Genomic DNA, 23,895 nt, shown 5'->3' with positions numbered 1-23,895 from the left:
ATGGGAAGCTCGTATAGTCCGTATTCTGTAGTGTAGTGAATTCCGTTGACAAGTACGGTTGGCCTTCGTTTCGGGCCCCTGGAGTTGGGCAGGGGTAATGAGGACATGGTGTGCATGCATGTTACGCGAGGAAACGGGAAAGTCATCTGCATAGGTATTTTTTTTCTCCCTATCTTTTGTCTTGTTGTTTCATTTTTTTTATTTTTTATTTTTTTTTTATTTTTTATTTATTTATTTATTTCTTTCTTCCTCTATTTTTATTCCATATCATCAACGGATACCCATGGACAGCATTGCAGATCTCTTGATTAGTTATTCCCGAGACAGCTCTCGCCGTCTACACTATGGCGAGGGAGGGATCCTCATCAACCAAATCTGCAGTACCACACGCTGTGCATATTGGCTCCTCCTGCGTAGACTGCCGTCCGCATCTGCGGGGTTTACCTTGACCGGCCTGCGCACTGGGAAATCACAATTAATTCTCCTGTGGCAGTACTGTTTTCAGTTTCCATATCTTGTTCATCTGGACTTGAGTGCGGTTCTCTCCACAGCAAAGCTTGCATGCTGTGGGCGTCTCGAAGCTGGCTGGTGGTTCTTCTGGGGATCGTCCAGGGGTAGGCAAGAAATGGCTTGAACTACGGACTATTAAAGCCTAGTCTAGCGTGGAGCCGAGCCCAAACAGGCATGGCGAGGGGCCCACTTAGCCCCCAGACAGGGGAAAGAGCATTGAGATGTTTGCTGCCGAAATGCCCATCTTATTAGCAGCAGGTCGGGGTACCAACCCAGCACTCAACCATCTCAACTTCCGCTCGTTCGAGCACGGCCACCCGCTTCAGAGCTAGGACATGTGTATTTTCCAAGCTGGCCTCGCTATTTGTTTCGATTGAAGTCCTTATCCTGTCTGGCTCCTGCTTTTTGCCGTAGCGCATTCCTCCCTTGGAAAAACGCCGGGTGGCCCCCCGCCGCGCACCGCTGCACCGCTGCCATTTCTCGGAGTCGCACCCGACTCCACCGATCCACAACCAGCAGTTGTCGAACAGTCGAGGAGCACAGAGCCGGCGGTAAGAGTTGGAGTTACTGCTCGTCAACATTGGCTGCTTTCCTTCCTTTCGTCTCTGGCGGACAAAAGAAGAACTGCCAGCCTGACTGTTGCAGAGCAAAGCGAAGAGCCCCGTCCGGGTCCCTCTGCCGCTGAACTCGACGTCCAAATCGCCACTCCTGACGCCGATCCACACTCTCCAGCTCTCCGATCCCTCCCTCACTAAAATCCCGAGGTGCCGGAGTCGACCCGCGCTTTTCTTCTCGAGATCTGCAGCGACCAAGCGGCTGTGCTCAGAGATTGCAACCCGATTTCGATCTCCGCTGGTCTTGCACGCGACCTCGGCGCAACCACAAGCTCGCCGTTTGCGGGATCACGCGCATACCTGTTCCAAAGGCCTAAGCTTCTCGGTCGGTCGGCAACTCGGTTCGACTGCAAAAATACTCATCTTGACGCCAGCTTGTGCGCCTCAGCACCTCAGCTTGCCTGCGCATTGGTGTCGGGGATTGGAATTCGGTCCAAGCACGAGACGTGCGCGCATCCGAACTCGACGTCGCATAGTTGCGCGAAGGCTCGCTGGGCCGCTAACGTTAGTAAAGTGTTCGCCCATTAACGAACCAGTGGTCTTAATCGAGGCGAAGCCACTTTCTTGGCCGCGGAGAGAATAAAGGCGCTTGAAGACGAACCCGGGAGCCAGCGGGAACGACCCGCTGTCGCAAGAAACGCTCCTTATCCCCACTGGTATGTATGACGCCAAACCCCCGTCCAGGCTTCGGCTTAAGACATTTTGACACGGTCGCACAGGGTCGCCCACTGCAGCAAGGGCATTTGATCCCGAGTCGATACGCAAACGGCACCCGAGCAAGCGAAACACCACAAAAGCACCCCCTCCCGACTATTAGCCCATTTGTCTGGCCCACCATGGCGGACTCGCAATCAGGACAGCAAGGTGAGCACAGTCCTGTTGTCCATCACAATGTCCCACCGCTTTTGGCGATCCCAAGCGTGCGCAATATGCCCTGCTGCGCTGCCTCAGTGGTGGCAGAAGTAGCAAGGATAGCAAGGATGGGGACAAGATCCACGCAAGCCTCCCAGTCTGCCGTTTCCCGCTTCCCAGTTTTTTCGTCCAAGGGGCTCTTTGGCGCCTGGGCGTGTCCATTCGGTTCGCTCTACACTTGAGCCTGTTGTGTCATGTCAAGGAGATTACTGTTTCATGTTCCTTTCACCGTCGTCATTCGCATGCATGGTGCCGCTGGCCCAAGCTGCTGCTCCTTGGTTGGCTGATCGCTAACCTGCTTCGCTTCGTGCCATTTAGACCAGCGGTCCTCTGGGCTCTTGCTTAATCTCTCCTCGAACAACCCCTTCCGCAACCGCGCCGTGTCGCCCGTTGGCCCGCAAAGCCCGGCTTCTCCTTTCGACGACCCGCCTCCGCGGCCGCTTTCGCGCAACCCGTTTCTCGACCCCGCTATCGCCGGCCGGTCCAGCTTCTCGGACATCCGATCCGCCTCGGAAGCCATGTCTTTGGATAAGCGGCCGTCTCTCACGGCCGATGAAATATTCGTGCGTTCTTCCGTTTCCCGGGTCTTGGACCTACCGTTCTTGACACGCTGAACTAACCCGTCATGCACCCAGGGTTCCTTGAGTCTGGAAGACTCGTCATCCAAATCGGCTGCGCCGCCGAGGCCGGATGGTGCGAAACCACCGGCACCTCCGATGGGCCACCGTGGACCGCCCCCTCCAAACCGTGATGGATTGCCGCCACCCAACCGGAGGGGCCCGCCGCCGAATCACCGTCCCACCCGATCGCAGGAAGAGGCTCTGCGTGCTAGGAGGACGCAAGAAAAGGGCGACCGATCCGACCGTCCGGATCCTTCTCGCTCCCCCCAGCGGCGCCCTGAGAGGCGGCCGCGCAGGAACTCGGACTCGTCCATCGTGGATGCCGACAGGATCATGACGGAGGAGGAGAAAAAGCAACGCGAACAGAGGCGGCGCGAGCGCGAACGCCGACACCGCGAGAACAGGGATAAGAAGCCTGTCAACCGCAAGCTTGACATCATTGACCAGCTGGACGCGACTAGCATTTATGGAACTGGCAGTGCGTTCCCCTTGCTTTGTTTTCTTTTGACGACGACTGATCTAACATACATGCAAAAGTGTTCCACCACGACGGCCCTTTTGATGCTCTTAACCCCCACCGAAACCGGAAAGGCAGCCGGCGAGCTCCAATGCAGGCCTTCCCCGAAGGTTCGCTGAACAACACGATTGGCGGGGCGGGGCCGTTAAACGCGCGCCCGGATCACGCGACCTTCCTGGGACATCAGGAGGACGAGGCTTTCAAGGATTGGTCTATGGGGGGCAAGGACAGGAGCAGCAGCAAAGGCGAAGTGCCCGTGTTCGACCCGCTCAGCCGCGGCACCGTCCTGCATGGCGACGAATCGCTTGGTCTCGGCACGTCGACCTTCCTGGAAGGGACGCCCGCGGCGCGGACGGCGATTCAGAAACGCGAGGAAGAGCGGGCCGCTGAGGCCATGAACGAGGGCCTGCAGCGCAAGAAGTCGCTCGCGCACCGCATCCGCAACATAAACCGAGGCGGACGCGATATCCAAGCCTCGGGCAGGCTGACCAACCCCGAAACCGGCTACGGCGTCCGCAGATCGCCCGCCCAGAACGGACCGGCGTCCGCCTCCTTGTCGGAGAGGAATCCGTTCTTCAGCGAGTTCGGGTCGGGCAAGGGCGAGGACGACTTCACAGTGCGCAGGACGGACACGAACGGCAGCAAGGGCTCGCCAACGAGCCCCAAGGGAGGAGGCGGGCCGGTGCTTGAGCGCAGGTCGACGACGGACGCCACCACCACCACCGCCGCCGGGCCCGGCGAGGAAGCGCAGCCGAAGGTGAGCGGCATCCTGGGTCGCATGAAGAGTCTGAAGGGAAGACGTCAGCGCCCAGGTCCTGCCCCTCCCGCCGGCGGCGACGCGGACGCCGGCCCCGCCCCGGGAACGGCGGTTTAGAGAAGCCGCTAGACGCGCCGTCCGCGGCGGCGGTGCGGAGTCAACGGCAGTTGGGCGCTCAATCCGATCGTCTCCCAGTCGGGATGACCCCTCACGTCGACTGGCCCGATTTACCTACGGAATACCTTCCTACCCTGCCCTACGTCCCTTGCGGATATTGCTCGATACGCGCGCAAGATACCCTCCTCGGCCGCCGGATATGCGAAGGTCCCGCCCCGGTCTTTTCGACGGCGATCATCTTGCCTCTTCTTCCTAGTTTTTGTTTGTTCGGGCGAGGCCCTAAGAATGGGACAAGACATGGTCTACATCGCGCCAACATCTGGTCAAGTTGCGCGTGTGGGACTTTTATCGAACTTCTCTCTGCACCTTCTTCCTACTCTGTTGTTGTTCTTTCCCTCGCTCCGTTTTGCCGTCTTTGCAGTGCTGGAGAGGGTGGAGGCGGCCGCAGAAGGCGCCTCTTTCTTTCCGAGGTAGAGCGAGCGGTATGTGCAAATTGGGTTGGTGTTTGCCCCTGTTGTGTCTGTAATAGATATCATGGGAGGGATCGCTGGATGTAGGCACGTTGTGGTGGTGATGTTGACGATGATGGTGGAAGGGGAGGTTTGGGGGGGTGGGGGCGGGGGGTTTTGAACGTACATAATTCCGTCTTCTTCTCTCCCCTTTGTCTACCTACCTCTCCTCCGGTGGTATGTTAGTCTTCGGGCATTGAGTCTTGTCTTCTTCTGTCTTTCGTTCTTGGTTGTTGCTCTGTGCTGGGTGTCCAGAGGCGAGCAGTCTTCCAGTCTTGCCTGCGGGAAAACATGATGTGTCTACCTGGCTGGTACAGTACCTTGCGCAATACGGCGTGGGACATTATCGAGCTCCAGTGGGCGGCGCTTTGGGGTCGGGTTGACCGGCAGTGGGATTGAATGGAGTATTATTGTCTTTGTAATGAACCGAGTTGCTACTACTATTACCTTACTACTATACTACTACTACAAAATGGTAAACCGACCTGCCAGTCTGGACAACAGGGAAGACGGCTCTGGGTTCTGCTGTGTGAAGCAAGAATTCAAATGGGTTTGAGCATTGCGTATGGCATCGCGCAACGGACCGAACGACGACCGAGGACGTTCGAATGGAGTTCCATATACGCTGGAGCATGCTGACCAGAACTGGTGATGATTTTCAGGGGTTCAGGGGCTGCCTGGGCGGGGTCTGGAGCGATCCACTCGCTTGATCCGCAGCTGAAGAGGGGTGAAACTGCGGGTGAATTGGATGGTTAGCAGCAGTTTGGTCAATGGCAGGATGGAGATGGAGTGGAGAGACCAGTATTCTTGATGTTGTACATAGAAAATTGTGCATACAACTGTGTACACAGTAATGCATGAAAACAATTCACTGCAAATTGCTGAACGGCGTTATTTAGGTTGTTTATGAGGTTCTGAGTCGTTAAGCGCTAGAAAAGTGGCTCATGACATGCTTGGCTGTCAAGCTCTCGCAGCATTAGATGCATTTTAGGTCGCTGCTGCCTTGCAGCCTCTCTCAGGCTCCCGCGTGCTCCTAAACCATCGCCAAGCTGGGAGCTCTTTGAAAAATCCAGTGAATGCATGAACTCCGGGACTGACGCCTCCAAGTGACCGGGAGTGTGTATCCATGGTGCCACCTTGGAAGTATGTGGTGCCGTTAACGAGGCCGCGGGGAATTCTGACCATGAGGGAGTCTATGGATCCAACAACCCCAGATTCCCGCTCGCTCAGCAACACCAAACCCACGCGAGGTTGACCGGGAATCGAGCCATGCCCTAGGTGGCCACAGAAGAACGACGATGGCGCAGCGTGATTGATCCGGCCTCATCGAAGTCAGATGACTAAGGCTCATTGACCTTTCGAATCGATCTCATGGAATTCCGACATCACAGCAGAACATACAGAACATACTACATGCTCTATCTGACCACACTCCCGTGATCTGTTCGCCCGCCATGGACGACACGGCCGCCCCACCGCCGTCCTCCCAGGCGAGCAGCTCCCACTCCCCCTTCGGCCCGCTTCCGGCCTCGCTGCTGCTGGACCAGGAGCTCGCCAGGAAGGAACGCCTGCGCAGGAGGGGGAACTTGACGACCGGTTGCCGCGAGCTGGACGAGTATGTCCTGCTGGGCGGGTTCGAGCGCGGGTCAGTCGTCGGCGTGAGCGCCGAGGAGGAGGAGATGGGTTTGGCGGTAGGTTTTGCTTGCCTCACGTTCATCGCGATTTCCGCGGCTTGAGCAACCGGCCATTGACTTTATGTAGATCGGGTTTCAGATAGTGGCACGTCTGTTGGCTAGCCAGACGTCGGCGAGGGCGATGATCGTTACAACGTTACCGGTGACAGTGCTGTTGCCAAAGCTACGGCGGGCACTGTTGGGACAGCTCGGTGCGCCGCGTGGAGGTTTGGTGCAGGATCACCAGTCCCGAGTCCGGGAATGCCTGGAGAGGATCTCCATTGCTCGGGTTTTTGACATTGAAGGGCTCAGGGAGGTCCTCGCTGAGATGGAAGACGGCGTCCGCGAGGCAGATACTCGGAGCTCACAACCTGTGGGAGGTGGGGTGGTTGGCCAGGAGCCAGCCGCAGGCGCCGCGACAAAAGAAGCAACCGAGGGCGAAAAGCGCCACACTACCGAGGTTCTCGACAGCGAAGGCGAAGATGGCCTCTCCTCCCCAGAGCCAACGCCAAATACAGACCCGGCACTTCCGCCCAACAAGCCCCATCACGACGGGAGGCCAGACACCGCTGAACCGACCCCGTCGTCCGCCGCCCTCCCAGATCTCATCCTCATCACCCACACCTCGACCCTCCTCAGCGCGCTCTTCACCGGCCGCGACAAGGACGTCGCCCACAACACGATGCTCCAGCTCTCCTCCCACCTCCGCTCCCTGACCCGGTCTTCGTCGCACAGCACACCACCGCTAATCCTGTTCCTCAACTCCACAAACGCGCCGTCGTCGTCGCAGTATCACAGCAGCGACAGCCCTTCCGCGCCCGCGGAAGCAGCAGCCCCGGTGGGCCAGACCAGACCGCCCAAGCAGCAGGACCCAACCCTCCGGTCCATCTTCAACCCGCCGCCGCCACCACCAGCACAGGGGTACCACGGCTTCGCCGCCGCCGCCCGACGCAGCAAGCCGGCGTTTGGGCTGGTGTTTGCCCAGATGCTGGACTTGCACCTGCTGTGCACGCGCGTGCCGCGGACGAGGGCCGATGTCGCGGCCCTGGTGGCCAGTCCCGGGGCGTGGGCTGCGAGGGAGAGCGTGACATCTGTGTGGGTGGTGGAGGTTTTGTTGGACGAGATTGGGGTGTACGGGAAGGGCGCGGATGGCGGTTGCGACTGGGGAGAGTGGCGGAGCAGGGAGCAGCGGTGGGGTGTGGTGGATGCTGATGCGGAGGGGAGGGTTGTGGATGCGGTGATTCCTTGAGTGCATGAACTATACATACGACAACTCTGTATTGGGCTGGATTGCTGGCCTGGTCGCTAACGAGCGTGCAGATGGGAGAGACAGCTACTATGTCCTCCAACCCGACACAAAACGGGCTCCCCGAATGAGAACGAAACTGACACATCTACAAGTCATCCCCGCCTCCGCGTCTGCCATCCTCCTCCTCCTCCTCCGCCTTGTCCTCCAGATACGGCTCCAGTCTGCTCTTCAGCACCTCGACACTCATCTCCTCCGCCTCCTCCTCCTCATCACCCTGCCCGCCGTGCCGATGCGGCGGAATCAGCACCCGCTCGACAACCTGCACCACCCCATCCGCGGCCACCACATCCCTCACGGCCACACGCACATGCCCGTTCAGCACAATCGACACAAACCCGTTCCACGACTTCACATCCACACTGATCGGCTTGCCATCCAACCAGCTAGCCAGATCCGCATGCCAGGACCCGCCCGCACCACCGCCGGCCTCCTCCTCCTCCTCGTTGCCAATCTCCACCGCCTGCCCCTTGGCGGAGTAGTACGCATCCGAGTACAGCGTCTCGTTCAGGACGACATGGTACCGCACCAGCGCGGCGAGGTACTTCCTGCCGGGCGGGGAGAACAGAAACGCGTTGGCGGGCCGGCCGAGGCGCGCCCACGCGCGGTTGGTCGGCGCGAACAGCGTGCCGCCCCCGCGCCGCGCCGCGCCCGCCAGCTCCCGCCCCAGGCCCGTCGTCTCGAGCGCCAGCGCCAGCGTGCTGAAGTGCGACGGGAGCAGGCGGACCAGCGCCGTCTGCGGCGGCGGCGGGACCAGCACGTGGTCGATCGCGTGCAGCAGGCCGTTCTTCGCCGGCAGGTTGCTCGCGTGCCGGCCGGGGAGGAGGCGGGTGTAGAAGTTCAGGCGGGTGTGGTGGATTAGAGGGAGGGTGAAAGCGCGGATGCGTTGGGGGTTGCCTTGGGAGGGATGAGAGGGGACGGTGGTGGTGGTGGCGTTGAGGGCGGCCGGGTGGAGTTCGGAGGGGAGGGTGGTGTGCGTTTGGATGCGGCGCAGCGGGTACAGGCCCGGGAGGAGGTGGTATTTAAGCAGGGCGAGGACGAATTCCTTGGGGGGTTTGTGCGGGTGCTTGTCGTCGTCGTCGCCGTCGTTGTCGTCGTCAGTGTTGGCGTTGGAGTCGGACTTGCCGCCGCCACCGCCACGTCGGTGGCGGTGGTGAGGGATGCGCGCAAAGGCGCGGTCCGTCGGGACGAAGAGGGTGTGGTTGTGCTCGGTGTCCTGCAGCAGCTGCTTGATCTCGTCGTGCTCGTCGACCAGCTTGGCGAGCTTAGTCGTGTGGTTGCTCTGCTTGATCAGCTCGTAGATGGTCTTGGTCGGGTCGCCGTGATGGTCGTGGCGGCCGTGCCGGCCGTGTCCTCGGCGAGGTGGGCGCGGGTGCGGGCGGTGCTTGTCCTCGTCATCGTCCTCATCATCACTGTCGTCGGGGCGGCGGTGACCTCGACCACGAGGGTGACGGGGACGCGGGTGATCATCCTCCCTGTCGCCATGATATTCGTCTCCGTATAGGGCAAAGAAGTCGTTGAGCCTAAGGCGCTCCAGCTCCTCGGTGATGCGCTGCTCGAGCGAGGAAAGGAGGTGGGCGGCGTCGGGGAGCGCGTCCCACCAGGCCTGAACCGCATTGTCTGGGCGGAATGTGACCTTGTCGTCGCTGTCCATGAGCGCAACTTGCTGCTTGCCCTGATCCGGGGTGACGAGGGCAGCAGCGGTAGCTGCGAACAAGAGGATGGTGTGCCTCATTATCACTGGTCGGATGCCGACTTACATGCGAGCCGCGCCTTGTTGTTCTGAGAACCCTGGCTGGCTGGCTGGCTGGCTGACTCTCCGAGACAATTGAGATCCAAAAGGCCCCTTGGGCTACAAAGGTGAAGAAAACGTCCTCGCGAGTGCTGGAAGGTGGGAATATAACTGCTAGTGGTTCATCTTGGCTCAGCTCACCCGGGAGCATCGGGACGCGCGTCCACCCCCATCGTCATCTCCCATCGACGGGGCCAACTGATTGGTTATTACCCCGCGGATCGAACCAGCTTTGCAGCACGTCTTTGCTAGAGCCATAGTCAAGATGGAATGCGTCATCATCATCGCATCTCTTCAACTGGGGGTTTCCATCTGGCAATGCGTCGCACAGCGTCTGCCTTGAAGAGAACTTGAATGGAAGGAAGCATTTGGCCTGGGCCCACGTTGGGGGTGATTTCAGAACAACCAAGCGTGACTTCAGTTCGCAAGCCTGCTGTCGGCTTCCACCTGGAGTTCTCGTCAACAAGAAACACGCCCCCATTCAGAGAAACGGAAGAGCTGGAGTCACCGTCACAGGCGGCGTCTCCAAGATCAATAAGTGCATGCAGGGAAGATTGGTTATGAACGTCTTCCCTCCCTCATCAGGCACTCGGAGAATGTTCGATTTTGCAAAATCATCACTGTGAGAGTCGCCCAAACGAAATCTGCCTAGCTCTTAGAGCAAAAAATGGTTGAGAGATCATCTCTCAATGTAGAAGGAGCATTTCTAAGAGAAGGGATCATTTTCAAGAGTAGAAATATCTTCGGTTGAAGGTTACTTTTTGGAAGGAGGGATCAACATACTGTGGTACGTTCTTCATAATCTCGGACTGTCCCTGACCAAGGAGACGGGCGCTATGACCATTCTGCCCCCCGATGGCACTCGATGAAAGGTGAATTTTACCTTCCCAACATCCGTACGTTACGTTCGTTTCCGAGGCCCTGACCTGGCATCGAGAGGTGGAAGTTAGGGCAACTGTTACCAGGTGCGCGGGACTCTCCGACTTCCTTAAATCCACAACCCAGATTTCTTATTTCCACAACCCCAATACATGGTCCGTGCGCCCCCACCAAAAACTTTGCAGCGAGTGTACCGCGCTCCCTTGCGAACATACCACAACAGGAATCGCGACAGGAACTGTTAAGAGATTCAAACGGTCAACTACCACATTGCTTTCCAAAGGAGAGGGCATTTGCAAAGACGGATTGACAGCTGTTAGGCCTTAACCAGAGGAGTCGCTTATCGATAAGACTGTTTATCGATAAGATCGCTTATCGATAAGATCAATGCCACGTGACTTACCAACTTACTCTACGGTGCTACGAGAAGATGCTTACGCAGTAGGCATACGGAATACAGTAGGCGGTCAAGGGGGGCAGTATTTGAATTGGTTCAACCGCATTCCTGTTGTGGCATGTTTGTCAGGGAGCGCGGTGCACTCGGTGCAAAGTTTTGGTGGGGGCGCACGGACCGCCCATGGGTGGGTTGTGGAAATAAGAAATCTGGGTTGTGGATTTAAGGAAGTCGGGGACTCTCTGTGCATGTTTCCGAATGTGGAAAAGTGAGTGGAGGTTTCGCCGCAGCCGGGTCTTGGAGGCAGCCAAGTCTGTCACCCGCGGGCCGCAGTTCGCAACCCCGTCACCGCCAACACGCTGGATCTTAAAGAGGTCCCGCCAAGACTAATTTCGGCCAATTGTCGGCAATGTTTTTACAGCGTCAGTACCCCGCCAAGACCGCCAAGGGGTTTGCACTATCGCCACGGGTTAGCCACGGGTTAGTTCGCCGGGGGTGCGGGGGGCGGCGCCAGCCCCCCGCTGGTTAGGGTGAGGGTTATGGTTAGGGTGAGGGTCAAGGTTAGGGTGCGGGTTAACTTCGTTTTCTTTTTTTTTCAATTTGGTTGAGGTTTCACGAAGTTGCTGCTACGAGTCTTTGCAATTCTTCGTTGTTGATGTTGCTCGAAGTCGTGGCGACCCCGCTCCCTCGCGGCAATTTGTAAATACTTGTAAGCGGCAGGTTCCGAAATTAGTCTTGGCGGGACCTCTTTAAGAATAACCGCCAACACAGCGCTGCTGTGGCTGCACGCTCGACTAACCTGCCACCAACAAGCGAACCATCACACCAGGCGCGGGGATGCCAGTCAGCCAGCGAGAGCGAGGCTGGTGATCTGCCGTTGGCTACCATAACGGCCGGCCCTCGTCTCTGCAGCTCTCAAGTGGATGGTCTGAGGGAGCCAGGGCCATTTCACTCTTCGTCCGCCCGCATCCACCATTTCCCGCCGGCCTTTCCATTCGCACAACCACACAGCCAACCTGTCATGCAATCAATGCCCGTCACCATGGACTCGTCCGCCGCCACCGTCTGCGTCGCATAGCAAGAGTTGGAGTGCCCGAGGCACCTTTCCCTTGCCGAAGCCGCTTGCAGCGCGGCGGCCCCTTTTATTCCTCTCTCGCTTTTCACCTGCAGAGGACCGGATTTGCGTGGCCGCACGGAGTAAAACAGCCATTCGCTTGAGCAGTTCGGTCCCTGCTTTCAGCGCAGAACTACCTGCCGTACTCCGTTACGGCGAGCAGCTCGCAGCAGGGCGCGCTAGCACAGCCACGGTGCGCGCCCACACCGTACCCCATTCTCCCATTATCTGCCCATTCTCCAAGTTATCGCCCCCTGTCGCACCGAGCGTGGCTGGGAGCCCTCCCCCCTGTCCCGCCATCTCGGGCTCCCAATTGATAGCTTACGCTTGCCCGGCCTGGGAGGCAGAATTTCCTGCTCTCGTCATCATTCTGCATCGGGTGTCGGTGGGCTCTCGATACACTGCAGCAGCAGCAGCAGCAGCAGCAGCAGCAGCAGCAGGACCAGCAGCGCACCGCCCCAGCACGCTGGCCCGCGAGGCCTCTCGCTCGGCCCATGCTTATCCCGAGGTCCACTCCGCTCTCGTCCGGCGCCATCGCGGGGGCTGTGGTCGGATCCGTCGTCGGCGCCCTCCTCCTCGCACTATGCCTCTTCCCCTTGGTCGTCGGCGCCAGACGCCGACGTCTGCGTGCCCGCCATGACGGCGATCCCGGCTTGGCCGAGATGGGGCAGGCCCCCGGAGGCCCCATCCCGGCTGATGACAGCTCCTACAAGAACTCCTCGGGCTCTGCCCTGGAGGCCGTCAACACCGTCGATGAAGCTCGACAGCCTCCGGTCGCCCCCTCCGCAAGCGTTACTGTCCAGCACGACCCGCTGTCACCCGGCCCGTCCCCTACCTCGCCGCCGCCGAAGACTGATTTGCAGCCGCAAGGCGACCGTCAGGAACCGTCGCCTGCGACAGCCCCCTCACCGGCCCGGTCACCCGCCGCGACCTCGTCGACGCCGCGCTACGGCTCTAGGACCACTGCTGGCCGCGAGAGCACCCGCGACCTGAGCGGCAGCGACTCCTACGGGCCACCCAGTCGTGAGCTTACCAGCATCACCTCGGTTGGCATAACCGCGGAGCCCGAGTCGTTCGATCGCCCATCTGGTTCTCGCGAGCACAGCCACTTCCACCTCCCAGACTCCATCCGCAATCTTCTCCATAGTCGCCGCTCTTCCCACCTGCGCCGCGACAGCAAGCGCTCTACCCAGGCCGGCACTGAGTCGGCGCGCTCCCCATCTATTGCCACCAACGACGTCCTCCCGCAGCTCGAGCCCACGTCGTCCGGTCTCGAGATCGATACCGAAACGCCCGGCTTGGCTTGGGACTACTTCCACGACCCGACCCTAGGCGCCGAGGTGTACGACAGCTTCCCGCATTCCTTGCCTGCCCCGGTCTCCGCGGCTGCAGCGCCGTCCACGGACGCTCCCGCTCCGGTCCCACTCGGTTCTGCTCTCCCAGCGAGCCAGATTCCTGCGACCGCAGGGGACACCGTCCCGCATCTGACAGCACGGCCCATCACTGAAGAACCCGACGCCATCTCGTCGGACACCGACGCGACCGCCACGCCTGCCCAATCCAGCAAGCAAAACACCGCGCTGCAGGGCAAGAGACTGGGCGGCTCGCTCCAGCGTACCGACAGCCTGCCGCCCCCCACCATCGTGGCTGACCTGCCCAGCCCGCCTCTGCTCCAGTACAACATCGGACCGAGCGGCAACCCCATGGAGATGATGAAGCCGACCAACCCAACAGAGAGCGCGTGGATGTTGGAGCACGAAATGCGCCTGATTCAGAGCGCCCCGCCACTGCCAGCTCATGAGCCTCAGCTGCCCATATCAGTGCCGCTGGATGAAGGCCAGGGCGCCTTGTTCGGTCATGATCTGTTGAAGCCAGAGCCGCCACCTGCTTTCCAGCCTCCTTTTCAGTCGCCCTACCAATCGCCACCCCAGGCGGCGTCCGAGTTCGAGATCGAGATGCACAAGCCAATACCTGAGCAACCACCCGGTTTTAACGAACCCAACGTTTTGACCACCCCAGATTACTCGACCCCCCCACCCTCCACAGGGCCCTCTACCCAGAGCACACCGAACACGAAGCTGACACCCTTCACCGCGTCACCCTCTCCGCCAGCCGAGATGGAGGCTACCATCAACAGCCAATTGCGGCCGCCATCACCAGGCATTTCAGCGGGAGCGTCACCGTCGCCAGGTCCCTCGCTATCACCGGGTCTGTCACCGGATATATCGCGCGGCCGATCGCCTGGTCCGACCCCGAGCCGGTCTCCAGGGGCGTCTCCGGGAAGGTCTCCGGCTCGGCCTCCTGGCGGGTTCGTCTGCGACGTGTGCGGGGTTGTGAAGAGCTCTTATCACCAGTTCAAGTAAGTTCAACCGATTCCATCGCCGCGAGCCAATTTCTCTGCGCAAACGCTTACAAACGATACTAGCCACCACCGTCGGTATCACGACCGGCCCTATGAATGCACGCACCCGGGATGTGGGCGGAGCTTCGGCACGATAACGCACCTCAACCGGCACGTCAACGACAAGCACGTCAAGACGCGCAAGTTCTACTGCACCCAGCCGGACTGCGCGTACTCGAGGCAGGGCGGCAAGTCGTTCCCCCGGAAGGACAACTGGAAGCGCCACATGATGAACAAGCATCACATCGACCCGCAGAACGAGACCGACGAGGAGGTGCTGGCCGACGTCGCCATGGACGAGACATGACGGGGGTGGCGAGTTCGATGGGGGTTCTGATCTATTACTAGGAAGCGCCAGCTGTGAGCTCAACACCGCGCGGCATTGTTTGAAGGCGGTGTTCGCCTCCGCCACGTGCGCGGCCAGCCAGATCTCCCTTCAGCCGCTTGTTATGGAGGATTGCCCAGGCATTGGCACGGAAAGACCGCGCTGTGCGCGCAGCCGGCTGGCTAAGATAGGCGGGTGAATCGCATGGCAGGTCCTGGCGGCAGGAATATGCGAGTACCGCCATCGAAGAGACTGAGGGGATTTACGTTCCCAGCTATGTTCACGTGTCGGGAGGATTCGAGCGGTTCGCGTGACAAGGGAACGGGAAAATCAGGCGACGCCTATTGTTGGAAGGCACGTTGCATCCAGGCCTATCTGTATGTGTACCTACATTAATCGTTTTCTCCGAGGCTCTAGAAGAGATCTTGGCTTCTGCGTTGCCGAGATGCGAGGGTTGCTTTTGGGGGGCCTCTGAATGCATGCATCTCCAAATCGGAGGGGGTTTTGACTGTCGACTTCACGGTGTCTCTTGCAGGGCTGTGATATCTCTTTGCTGCTTTCCCTGAGTGACGATGCCGTTTCCGTGTGGAGACAACACACCGCCGCAACCCACACGTAAAATCACCACCATCATCATCCTCAGCATCAATTCTCCGACCGTTACCTCATCTCCCTCAGCAACCTCTTGACCAATCTCCTCTGCCCCTCCAGCCCCAACCGCGCCCGATCCGTCTCCTGCAGCGCCCTCCCAACCAACACCACCGTCTTCGCGCTCTCACTGCCCACCCACACCTTCCCATTCCTCCCCACCGCCGTCTCAAACGCCAACCCTCCCCCACCCCCTGCCCCTCCCACCACCACCTCCGGGTCTTGGCCCGCCAGCATCTCCAGCACGCCGACCCCACCATCCTCACGACTCCGCGCCATCAACAGCCGCCGCGCAAACCCCAGCGAGACGTCGAACACGCACCCGTTCCCCGCGGCAATGGGGCCCAGCCCGTCGGCCCGGCCCGTCGCCGCGCTGACACACTCCAGCTCCGGGTCCATGTGCCGGTGCGCCAGCGCCACGCGCGCGTACACCAGCTGGCCCGGCGCCAGCTGCGGCCGCGTCTTCTTGGTCGCGCCCTCGAAGGCCAGGTGCGGCAGCGTCGCGGCCGGGGTGTAGGCGGACAGCGAGCACAGGTATGCTTCTGGCGCGTTGCGGGTCACGGTGGCTAGTACCAGGTCGCCTGTTGTTGGGATGTACTGTATGTATGTGGGAAGGGAGGGGGGGAGGTTAGTTAAGTTGGGTTTGGTGGAGGGGGGGAGGGGGAGGGGACAGGGGAAAAGGGAACCTTACCCGCTGGGAATTGAACTCTACCCACATGGAGTTCTTGAGCGGGTTGGTGATCAGCTGGCCGGCGACGGTCGGCACGATGTCGGACGGCGGGATGTGTCGCAGCCCTGGGCCCAGGCGGAGGGGGTGCTTCTTGTGCGTGGGGACAAGCGCCGGGTCGATTGTCTCGCCCGGGAGGACGAATAGGTGGTCAGAGGCCATAATGTCTTTTTCCCCAGGCAATTGGTGCTGTCGTTTGGTGTTGAGAGGGGGAGCGCGGGGGTGATGTCTGGGGGTCGATTTTGCTGATGTTAGTGGACGTTGGTTAAGGTAGTGTAAGGTAGTGTTGTGTAGCGCTGATCGGCAGTTTGGTCAGCCTTGTTTGCGGCTGGCGGCAGCCTTTCCGCCTGGGTGGTGCAGTGGGGCCGCAGACGCGGGAAGGGACGCAGTGGGTGCCCTTAGGAATTGCACGTACCGATACATCAGTGGACTGTCAAATGCGCTGCAAAACAAACGTGGAATACGTGCAAGGCAAGCGCATGCTTGTACCCATACACCAACCCACCGCCTGTGCCCCGCCATGGAGCCCAAGGAACGGGAGGAGGGCCCAAATTTTCTGCCAGCAATTTTTTGGAAACCCCCACCAGTACTTCACGATAGTACCGTACTTCCATACTCCCATAATTTGTGTACTTCCCTCGCGATCGAACTGCCCACACCGGCCGAGTTTGTCTTTCTCACGCCACGGCGCACCGATACACGATCAATCTCAGTCAGCAACCATGGGCGATTCCGGGCCAAAAGCAGGCCTTGAGCCGAGCGAGCGCACGGCGATCGGCATCACGTTCGGCAACTCCAACAGCTCGATCGCGCATGTAGTGGACGACAAGGCCGAGGTCATTGCGAACGAGGACGGCGGTGAGGCGCCCTGACGTGCTCTTTTGCTCGGTCGCATGCTGATTCTCTGCTGTTCCAGACCGCCAGATACCGACCATCCTCTCGTACGTCGACGGCGACGAGTACTACGGCCAGCAGGCCAAGAACTTCCTCGTCAGGAACCCGACCAACACGGTCGCCTACTTCCGCGACTTCCTCGGGAAAGAGTTCAAGTCGATCGACCCCACGCACAGCCACGCCTCGGCCCACCCGCAAGAAGCCGGCGAGACCGTCTCGTTCACGGTCAAGGACAAGGAGGGCGAGGAGGCGGCCCCGTCGACGCTGTCCGTCTCCGAGGTCACCACCCGCTACCTGCGCCGCCTGGTCAACTCGGCCTCCGAGTACCTCGGCAAGAAGGTCACGTCCGCCGTCATCACCGTCCCCACCAATTTCAACGACAAGCAAAAAGCCGCCCTGGTTGCCGCCGCAGCCGCCGCCGACCTCGAGGTGCTGCAGCTAATTAGCGAGCCCGTCGCCGCCGTGCTCGCTTATGATGGGCGGCCCCAGGCCAAGATCGAGGACAAGATCATCGTGGTGGCCGAGCTCGGCGGCACGCGGTCCGACGTGGCCGTCGTCGCCAGCCGCGGCGGCATGTACACCATCCTCGCGACGGTCCACGACTACGAGTATGGCGGCGTGGCCCTGGACAAGGTGCTGATGGACCACTTCGCCAAGGAGTTCATGAAGAAGAACGCCGGCGCCGGCGACCCGCGCGAGAACGCCAGGAGCCTGGCCAAGCTGCGGCTCGAGGCCGAGTCGACCAAGAAGGCGCTGAGCCTGGGCACCAACGCGAGCTTCAGCGTCGAGAGCCTAATCGGCGGCGTCGACTTCGCCAGCACCATCAACCGGCTGCGGTACGAGACCATCGCCCGCACTGTCTTCGAGGGCTTCAACCGGCTCGTCGAGTCGGCCGTCAAGAAGGCCGGCCTGGACGTGCTGGACGTCGACGAGGTGATCCTGTCGGGCGGCACCGCCCACACGCCGCGCATCGCCGCCAACTTCCGCTCCATCTTCCCGCCGTCCACGAGGATATTGGCGCCCTCGACCTACGCGTCGGCCATCAACCCGTCCGAGCTGCAGGCCCGCGGCGCCGCCCTGCAGGCCAGCCTGATCCAGGAGTACGAGGCCGAGGACATCGACCAGTCGACGCACGCCGCCGTCACGACGGTGCCGCACACCACCAACGCCATCGGCGTCATCGCGCTCGGCGGCGACACCGCCGCCGACGAGGTCTTCGTCCCCGTCGTGCCGCCCGAGACCGCCGTGCCCGCCCGCCGCACCGTGCACCTGTCGGCGCCCGGCGGCGGCGACGTGCTGGTTCGCGTCGTCGAGGGCAACACACACATCAAGGTGACGAAGCCGGAGCCCAAGGCCAAGGAGAACGGCGACGCCAAGGCGGCCAAGGCGGAGGACGCCGACGAGGAGGACGACAGCGACTTCTCGGAGGACGAAGACGAGGAAGAAGAGGAGGAGGAGAAGCGGGAAAAGGTCTGGAAGATCGGGGCGACGCTCGCCGAGGCCGGCCTCAAGGGCGTCAGCAAGGGCGCCAAGGTCGAGGTCTCCATCACGGTGAACGCGGACCTCTCGGTCATCGTGACGGCGCGGGAGGTCAGCGGCAAGGGCGGCGTGCGGGGGACACTGCCGAGTGCATAGGAGGCACCTGCGGCTGGGCGGGCGGTGTATCATGGGAGAGGGAGCGGTAGGCATATAGGCATTCTTGGCAGATAGACGACCGCGATGGGAGCGCACTGCGGCCCCCGCTTGATGACCGGGCCGCGCGGGTCTGGATGAGTCGCCCCTGTTTCTTCTGGGCCGCTTAATTCGCCGCTTGGGCGGGCTGATAGAATAACTACAAACATGACTGGTTTTTCTTGCAGTTCCATCTTTGCATCTCTGACAATCCTCTCATCCCGCTTTCTTCTCTACTGGCTTTGTGGCCAGGCCCTGTGCGAGACATGTGCTCCCTGCGAGCAGACATCTGGGACGCCCTTATCGACCGAAGTTTAGACGAATGCATAAGCCCAAGCAGTATAAAGGGAGAGAAAATCAGAAACAGCACTCCTGCTTGTGGATGACAGAAGCCGGCAGGTATGTTTGTTCTCTCTTCTCGTCGCTCCGGGCGGACCAGAGGTCAATGCGAAGCCGCGCCTCTCTTTTCCTGTTCTTCTTTGTTCCTCTGTGCCGAACATCACCGGCGGTCAATTGACCAAGAAAAAGGGAGAGGCACACATTCTTCCAGCTGAGAAGTCTCGAGACGGGTTGGAGTCGGCACAAGTATCTGCTGCTTCACAGTCTGTTCCGCAGTCAGCAGGCGTCACGCGTCTCCCCACCGCCACGCCGGTGACCTCTCCGACGCACCTTGTTTTCTTGCTCCCCAAACTCACATCTCGGCTCTCTTTCTCCTAGTTCCCCGGACATATCTTTGGACCTCTCACACAGCCTGTCTGGCCGCTAATTGCCCCCAATCCGGGCAGCGCACGGCGCACAGAACGGGCTGACTGCGCCGTCCGCTCGCTCCGGCAACGTCTGGGGGTACCGCCGCGCCCACTGGTCGTCTGCATACGAGTACTCCCGGCCGCCTGCGGCGTCCTCGTCCTCCTCCAGGCTGGGCGGCATGTCCTCGGGCAGGATCGGGCAGCCGCACCCCGGGTGCTCCAGCACGAGCTGGCAGACGGGGCACTTCATCGGCGGCCGCCACTCGTATGCGGGTTGGGGAGGAGGGTCAGGGAATTGGTCCTCGTCGACCTCGCTGATCTCGCCCTCGTCCTCGTCCTCGTCCTCGCCTTCGTCCTCGCCCTCGCCGTCGTCCTGGTCATCCGGGCCTGCCTGCTGCTGCTCGTCCTCGTCCCCGTTCTCGTCTGGGTGCTCTTGGCCCAGCATGTCGTCGTCGTCGTCCTCCCCCTCCTCCGCCTCCTCCTCTCCCTCCTGCAGCTGCTGCTCGTTGTCGTCGGGGCCTTCGTCAAAATCTCCTTCTTGATATTCGCTTCCGTTCTCGACCTCGGCCCGGAACTCGACGTGGTCGCCGCCCCAGGCCACCCAGCACGGCACGCAGACCATGTGCCCGCAGATGAGCACCGTGCCCGGCGCGAGGCCGGACAGGTGCTCGTGCGGGAGCGGGCGGTGGAGCGGCACGCCGCGGATGGACAGCTGGGTGGTCTGGCAGATGGGGCAGACCGCGAAGGGGACGGGGCGGCGGGCGGCGGCGGCGCTGGTCGAGTCGAGGTACTCGACCAGCCGGTGGAAGAGGGGCTCCTCTTCCCGCTGGTCGGCGGCGGCGACGGAGGCGGAGGAGGACGAGTCCTCCTCCACCCCGTTGACCGCGCCGACACCGCCGCTGCCGCCGTCCCCGTCCCCCTCGCGGTCGAGCTCCATCTGCTCGACCCCCGCCCCCTCGGATGCGTCGGCGTCCGCATCCGTGAGGTAGCCGTCCCCGCCGACATCGCGGCCACCGAGTGACCCGTTGTGGGCCACGCCGTTGACCACGACATCGGCGGGGACGGCAGCGACGGCGGGGACATCGCCGCTGTTCGCATGGACAGCGGCGATGTCCCCGTCGACCGCAGTGATGTTGTCGCGGACAGGTTCCATTTCGGCCTGATGTGAGGGTTAGTGCTGGTCGTCGGAAAGGGAGATCAGAGAAAAGGTTGGACTGCAGTGCTTATCGGAAAACATACCGTTCTCTCGGTATGCTCGCTGTTCGATCGTTGAGAGAGTCACCAAGCCGATGGCGCGTTTACCAGCCCGACCTTGAGCTAGGAGGTGCTCACGAGAGATGTGTTGTGTTTGGTTGTCGGAGAAGGTTAGATGCCGCGTGAGGGATTGGAATCGGCTCTCACGGTGTCCTCTCAGATTTCCAGCTTCTGCTGATCGGGAATTATCTCTGCTTTTCGATGTTCGAAAGCTGGGAGCAGTGGAAGAGAGAGACAGGCGGTTGAATGGAGGGTTTAAGGAGCGTGAAGAAAGAAAGAGGCGGGAGAAGAGGTGGGAGAGAGAAGAAGACTTTGTGCGCTGAGAAAACGTCCCCGGGGAGTGTGGCTGCTCGGCTGCCTTTTGCAGAGAGGGAAAGGGAAAAGAAAAGAGAGTTCTGCAGCTGGTGTAAGAGCTGGGCTTAGAGATGGATGGGCGCACAGAACACTCGACCTCTTGCTGGGAAAGAATCGTGGTGGAAGAAGGAAGTCGAGCTCGGAACATTCAAGGCAGCAGAAAAGGGCTCAGCCTCGGGTTGGCTATTGTTGTGCATTGGGGGTTTTGACCAACAAGAGCTCCACACCATGCCATTATTTCTTCGCTGTTTAGCGGACGGACCCGGGACATGCGAGAAGGCCCTCCGGGAAGGAGCGCCGGGGAAGAGCCCCTGGAGGACGCCCTTGTTGATGAAGCAGTGGGGCTTTGAGCGCGGAGGACGGCGGCGGCGGAAGCACATGGGGAGATGGCTGGGGAGAGACACCGCTTCGCTGACTGGCTGAAGGGTCAATGGGACTTGAGACACGATACCATTCAGCTCAAAGCGGAGGGACGAACCTAGTGCTCAACACGGAGTCTGCAAGGCGATGGGTCCGTTCGTCACCGCCCAGGCGCCCGTCATATCGCCCACGAATTCCCATATTCCGCGGCGCCCGTCTCCAAGCTCAGCAAACTACAATGCAATCCAGAAACTCCCCGCCGCCCGAAGCCTCGTCATTACCTGAACTGATTATCCGGGACCGTCCAGGCAACCAGGTCTTCCCGCACCTCAAACTCATCCACCTCCTTCGCCCGCTTGAACCCGTCTCTTCCCCTGTCCCTCTCACTTCCAATCGTGGTCGCGAGGCTGATCAAGCTCGAACTGCGGCTCCGCAGCCCACCGCCGTCGTGCGTGATCTTGCTGTCCTCACGCCGGTGAAGCGGCGGAAACAGCGGGAACGGCTCTCGAAGCGACGGCCCATTACCACCAAGGCCAATGGCGCGGCTCGATTCGCGATCCAAGTCGCGCTCCGCACCGAGGACGGTCGCTGTGCTGCGATCGCTGGCGACGCTGTGGTCGCGGATGTGGGACCGCAGCCGCGCCAGGTCGCGCGGCCGGAGGGTGCCCATCGTGTCGCCGTTGTCTTCGTCGTCCGACACGGAGCCGCTGTTGTCCCGCGGCAGGGACCTTCTGGGAGCAGGAGCCGTGTCGTCCGTGCCAGGACCGCCCCTGTCGTGACCAGCAACGGCGGTTTGATGCCGTGAGTGTCCGCGTGTGTGGGACTTTGGGGGTGCCCCAAAGCCCTCGCCACCGGCAAAGATGTCTTCGATACATTGGTCTGCAGGGAGCTCGCCGGGCTGGCTCGCCCAGCTTGCGGCCAGGGCCCGGCGGTACATGTCCTGGATCTCAAACATGTCGCGGAACTTGCCGGTGAACGAGGACGGCGCGTGACCCGGTGCATTTGCGCCGGTATCCACAGGTTCGAATGCGTCGCCTGAAACGAGGCCAGCGATGCCGCCAAAAAAGGGGACCGATTTTGGCGGCGGAGCGACGTAGTTGCGCTCGCCGTCGACCTGGATCATCAGGATGCTGATCTTGAGAGTCGAGTTGATCTTGCTATCCTGCATGAGGTAGCGGCGTACCACGCCGTCCAGGACATCGGAGGCCGGGCGCTCTTCGTCGTGGGAGGAGCGAGGACTTGACTCGGGTCCTGCGGGGCCGACATTGCTCAGCGAGCTCCGCTTTGGGCGCTGTCCCGACTTCGACCCAGGCGAGGCCAGAGCCTCCTTAACCGCCGCAGCCGTAGGGGGGTCCCGCAAGATTCCCTCGCTCTCCTCCACATACTCGCTCAAGTTGAGGCGGACAGTGCCCAGGGTGATCTTCTCATCTCGTCCGCTGCCCCCGGCGGTGCCGCTGCCGCTGAATTCCTGCAGCACCTCGTACTCAATGGGGCACTCGGACAGATTGCCGTTGCGGTCGATGGCAATGCGCACAGGGATGATCTTGGAATAGCCGTACTCGACCCGGTGGTTGAGAATGGGGCATTTCTGGGTTCGTCCCCTGTGCTCTCCGTGGATGCTGTGCGGAAGGTGCCATTTGACCATGGACACGCCTGACACGAGTGGCACATTGTTGAGGTCGAAAATCTGGTCCCGTTAGCGACGAGCTTCTTTCGCTCTTCAAGAAGCTTGTTCACCAGAACAGCGGCCACTTGCCTTGAGATGAACCTCAAACTTGGGCTGCGGGGGCCAGATGTCAGCTTGGTGCGCAAGCACTGGGGATAACCGGCGCAGGTGGCGGGCTCAAACAAACCCTTCTAGACTTGTTTACTAAGGGGAGAAGCTGCATATTAGCGCAGGATACGGGGAACCAAGGCTCGCGGCAGTGGCGTTGTGGTCGGCTTGTTCAGACTTCTGAGTAAGGTATGTACATGTGTTCCGTACACAGTGGAAGAAGGCGTTGTCGGCTCTAAGGAACCACCGAGGTGCATATTCGTGACGGCTTCAAGCGGACCAGGGCAGAATTAAGGCTCATTGTGTGTTGGTGCAAAACAGCAAGGACATGTGCTGGTATCTGTTTTTTGGGGGGAGGGGGAGGGCGGATTGGTGAGTGAGGGGGATCACATGCGGTTGACAGGGAGTCTGAAACGGACGGCCAGAAAGCATGCGAGGCCGAGGAGGGCGGGAAGTGCTTGGAAGGAAGGGGCTGGCTGGGTCGGGCTTACTGAGGGAGGCCATGCTTATCAGGTCGGCCTTCTGCTGCGACAGGCTGGCTTTCCCCTAGCCGGGCGGCCAAACCGGGTTCGGCAGAGTCGGCCGTAAAATAAGTGTATGATACGCTTTCTCTTTCACGGCTCGTTTGAGGCCACGGGGGCCCATCGAATGTAATGCCTGACGTCGCTGTGCCAAGAAGCCGTTGGTAACTGTCACACAATTGTCCGTCATTGCATGCATCCCCCAAGGTAGGGAGGATCCACCGAGATGGATTCGAGATTGCATGCAGCCCGCTCGGAACCTAGCAGAATCGGAATGCGGGGGCTCCCTGCGATGTTCCATCTGTTTGATAGTACCTACGCGTACACAGCATGTCGATTAGCGCATAGCGCATATCGACTCAGGAATTCGTGATGGAATTCATACTTTGCTATGAGTGTGACTTTAAAACATTGTACATACCTTAGTGTTAGTGGCTCTTTTGTGCCTGCCCTCACGTTCGTGAACGTGCACAGATGCTGACAGGTGGGAAGCTGCTAGGCACCGC

General features: G+C 60.6%; 8 protein-coding genes across 8 annotated transcripts; 4 read left to right on the top strand and 4 right to left on the bottom strand.

The window, feature by feature from the left end:
• The first annotated feature begins 1,434 nt into the window (after positions 1–1,434).
• On the top strand, positions 1,435–4,209 carry THITE_2112033 (uncharacterized protein). Its single transcript, XM_003651523.1, has 6 exons — positions 1,435–1,628; positions 1,681–1,780; positions 1,844–1,988; positions 2,355–2,599; positions 2,672–3,134; positions 3,194–4,209. Exons 3-6 carry the CDS (start codon positions 1,961–1,963, stop codon positions 4,045–4,047), a joined length of 1,590 nt encoding a protein of 529 aa, XP_003651571.1. The 5' UTR covers positions 1,435–1,628; positions 1,681–1,780; positions 1,844–1,960; the 3' UTR covers positions 4,048–4,209.
• Positions 4,210–5,713: 1,504 nt separating this feature from the next.
• THITE_2112030 (uncharacterized protein) lies at positions 5,714–7,734 on the top strand. Its single transcript, XM_003651522.1, has 3 exons — positions 5,714–6,247; positions 6,318–7,480; positions 7,550–7,734. The coding sequence occupies exons 1-2, from the start codon at positions 6,011–6,013 to the stop codon at positions 7,476–7,478; spliced, it is 1,398 nt and encodes a 465-aa protein (XP_003651570.1). The 5' UTR covers positions 5,714–6,010; the 3' UTR covers positions 7,479–7,480; positions 7,550–7,734.
• THITE_2029826 (uncharacterized protein) lies at positions 7,681–9,270 on the bottom strand (the record flags this gene model as incomplete). Its single annotated transcript, XM_003651521.1, has 2 exons — positions 7,681–8,888; positions 8,979–9,270. Coding segments are annotated over 2 exons (1,500 nt in total), but the record flags the coding sequence as incomplete, so codon positions are not given.
• Positions 9,271–11,943: 2,673 nt separating this feature from the next.
• Positions 11,944–14,441, top strand: THITE_2112027 (uncharacterized protein). Its single transcript, XM_003651520.1, has 2 exons — positions 11,944–14,073; positions 14,140–14,441. Exons 1-2 carry the CDS (start codon positions 12,209–12,211, stop codon positions 14,420–14,422), a joined length of 2,148 nt encoding a protein of 715 aa, XP_003651568.1. The 5' UTR covers positions 11,944–12,208; the 3' UTR covers positions 14,423–14,441.
• A 659-nt stretch (positions 14,442–15,100) lies between these two features.
• Positions 15,101–15,977, bottom strand: THITE_2046078 (uncharacterized protein; the record flags this gene model as incomplete). The annotated part of the gene is made up of 2 exons (XM_003651519.1): positions 15,101–15,685; positions 15,780–15,977. 2 exons carry the CDS (start codon positions 15,975–15,977, stop codon positions 15,101–15,103), a joined length of 783 nt encoding a protein of 260 aa, XP_003651567.1.
• A 170-nt stretch (positions 15,978–16,147) lies between these two features.
• THITE_2112026 (uncharacterized protein) lies at positions 16,148–18,359 on the top strand. The gene is made up of 2 exons (XM_003651518.1): positions 16,148–16,673; positions 16,732–18,359. The coding sequence occupies exons 1-2, from the start codon at positions 16,538–16,540 to the stop codon at positions 18,342–18,344; spliced, it is 1,749 nt and encodes a 582-aa protein (XP_003651566.1). The 5' UTR covers positions 16,148–16,537; the 3' UTR covers positions 18,345–18,359.
• A 783-nt stretch (positions 18,360–19,142) lies between these two features.
• On the bottom strand, positions 19,143–20,279 carry THITE_129198 (uncharacterized protein; the record flags this gene model as incomplete). Its single annotated transcript, XM_003651517.1, has 2 exons — positions 19,143–19,847; positions 20,130–20,279. The coding sequence occupies 2 exons, from the start codon at positions 20,277–20,279 to the stop codon at positions 19,143–19,145; spliced, it is 855 nt and encodes a 284-aa protein (XP_003651565.1).
• An 879-nt stretch (positions 20,280–21,158) lies between these two features.
• THITE_2112023 (uncharacterized protein) lies at positions 21,159–22,941 on the bottom strand. Its single transcript, XM_003651516.1, has 2 exons — positions 22,851–22,941; positions 21,159–22,781 (listed from the first exon to the last, which is right to left on the bottom strand). The coding sequence occupies exon 2, from the start codon at positions 22,737–22,739 to the stop codon at positions 21,372–21,374; it is 1,368 nt and encodes a 455-aa protein (XP_003651564.1). The 5' UTR covers positions 22,740–22,781; positions 22,851–22,941; the 3' UTR covers positions 21,159–21,371.
• Between the last annotated feature and the right edge of the window lie 954 nt (positions 22,942–23,895).

This window comes from Thermothielavioides terrestris, chromosome 2, assembly GCF_000226115.1.
Source record: "Thermothielavioides terrestris NRRL 8126 chromosome 2, complete sequence".
Classification (NCBI taxonomy): Eukaryota; Fungi; Ascomycota; class Sordariomycetes; order Sordariales; family Chaetomiaceae; genus Thermothielavioides; species Thermothielavioides terrestris.
This window is presented reverse-complemented; position numbering and strand designations above follow the sequence as displayed.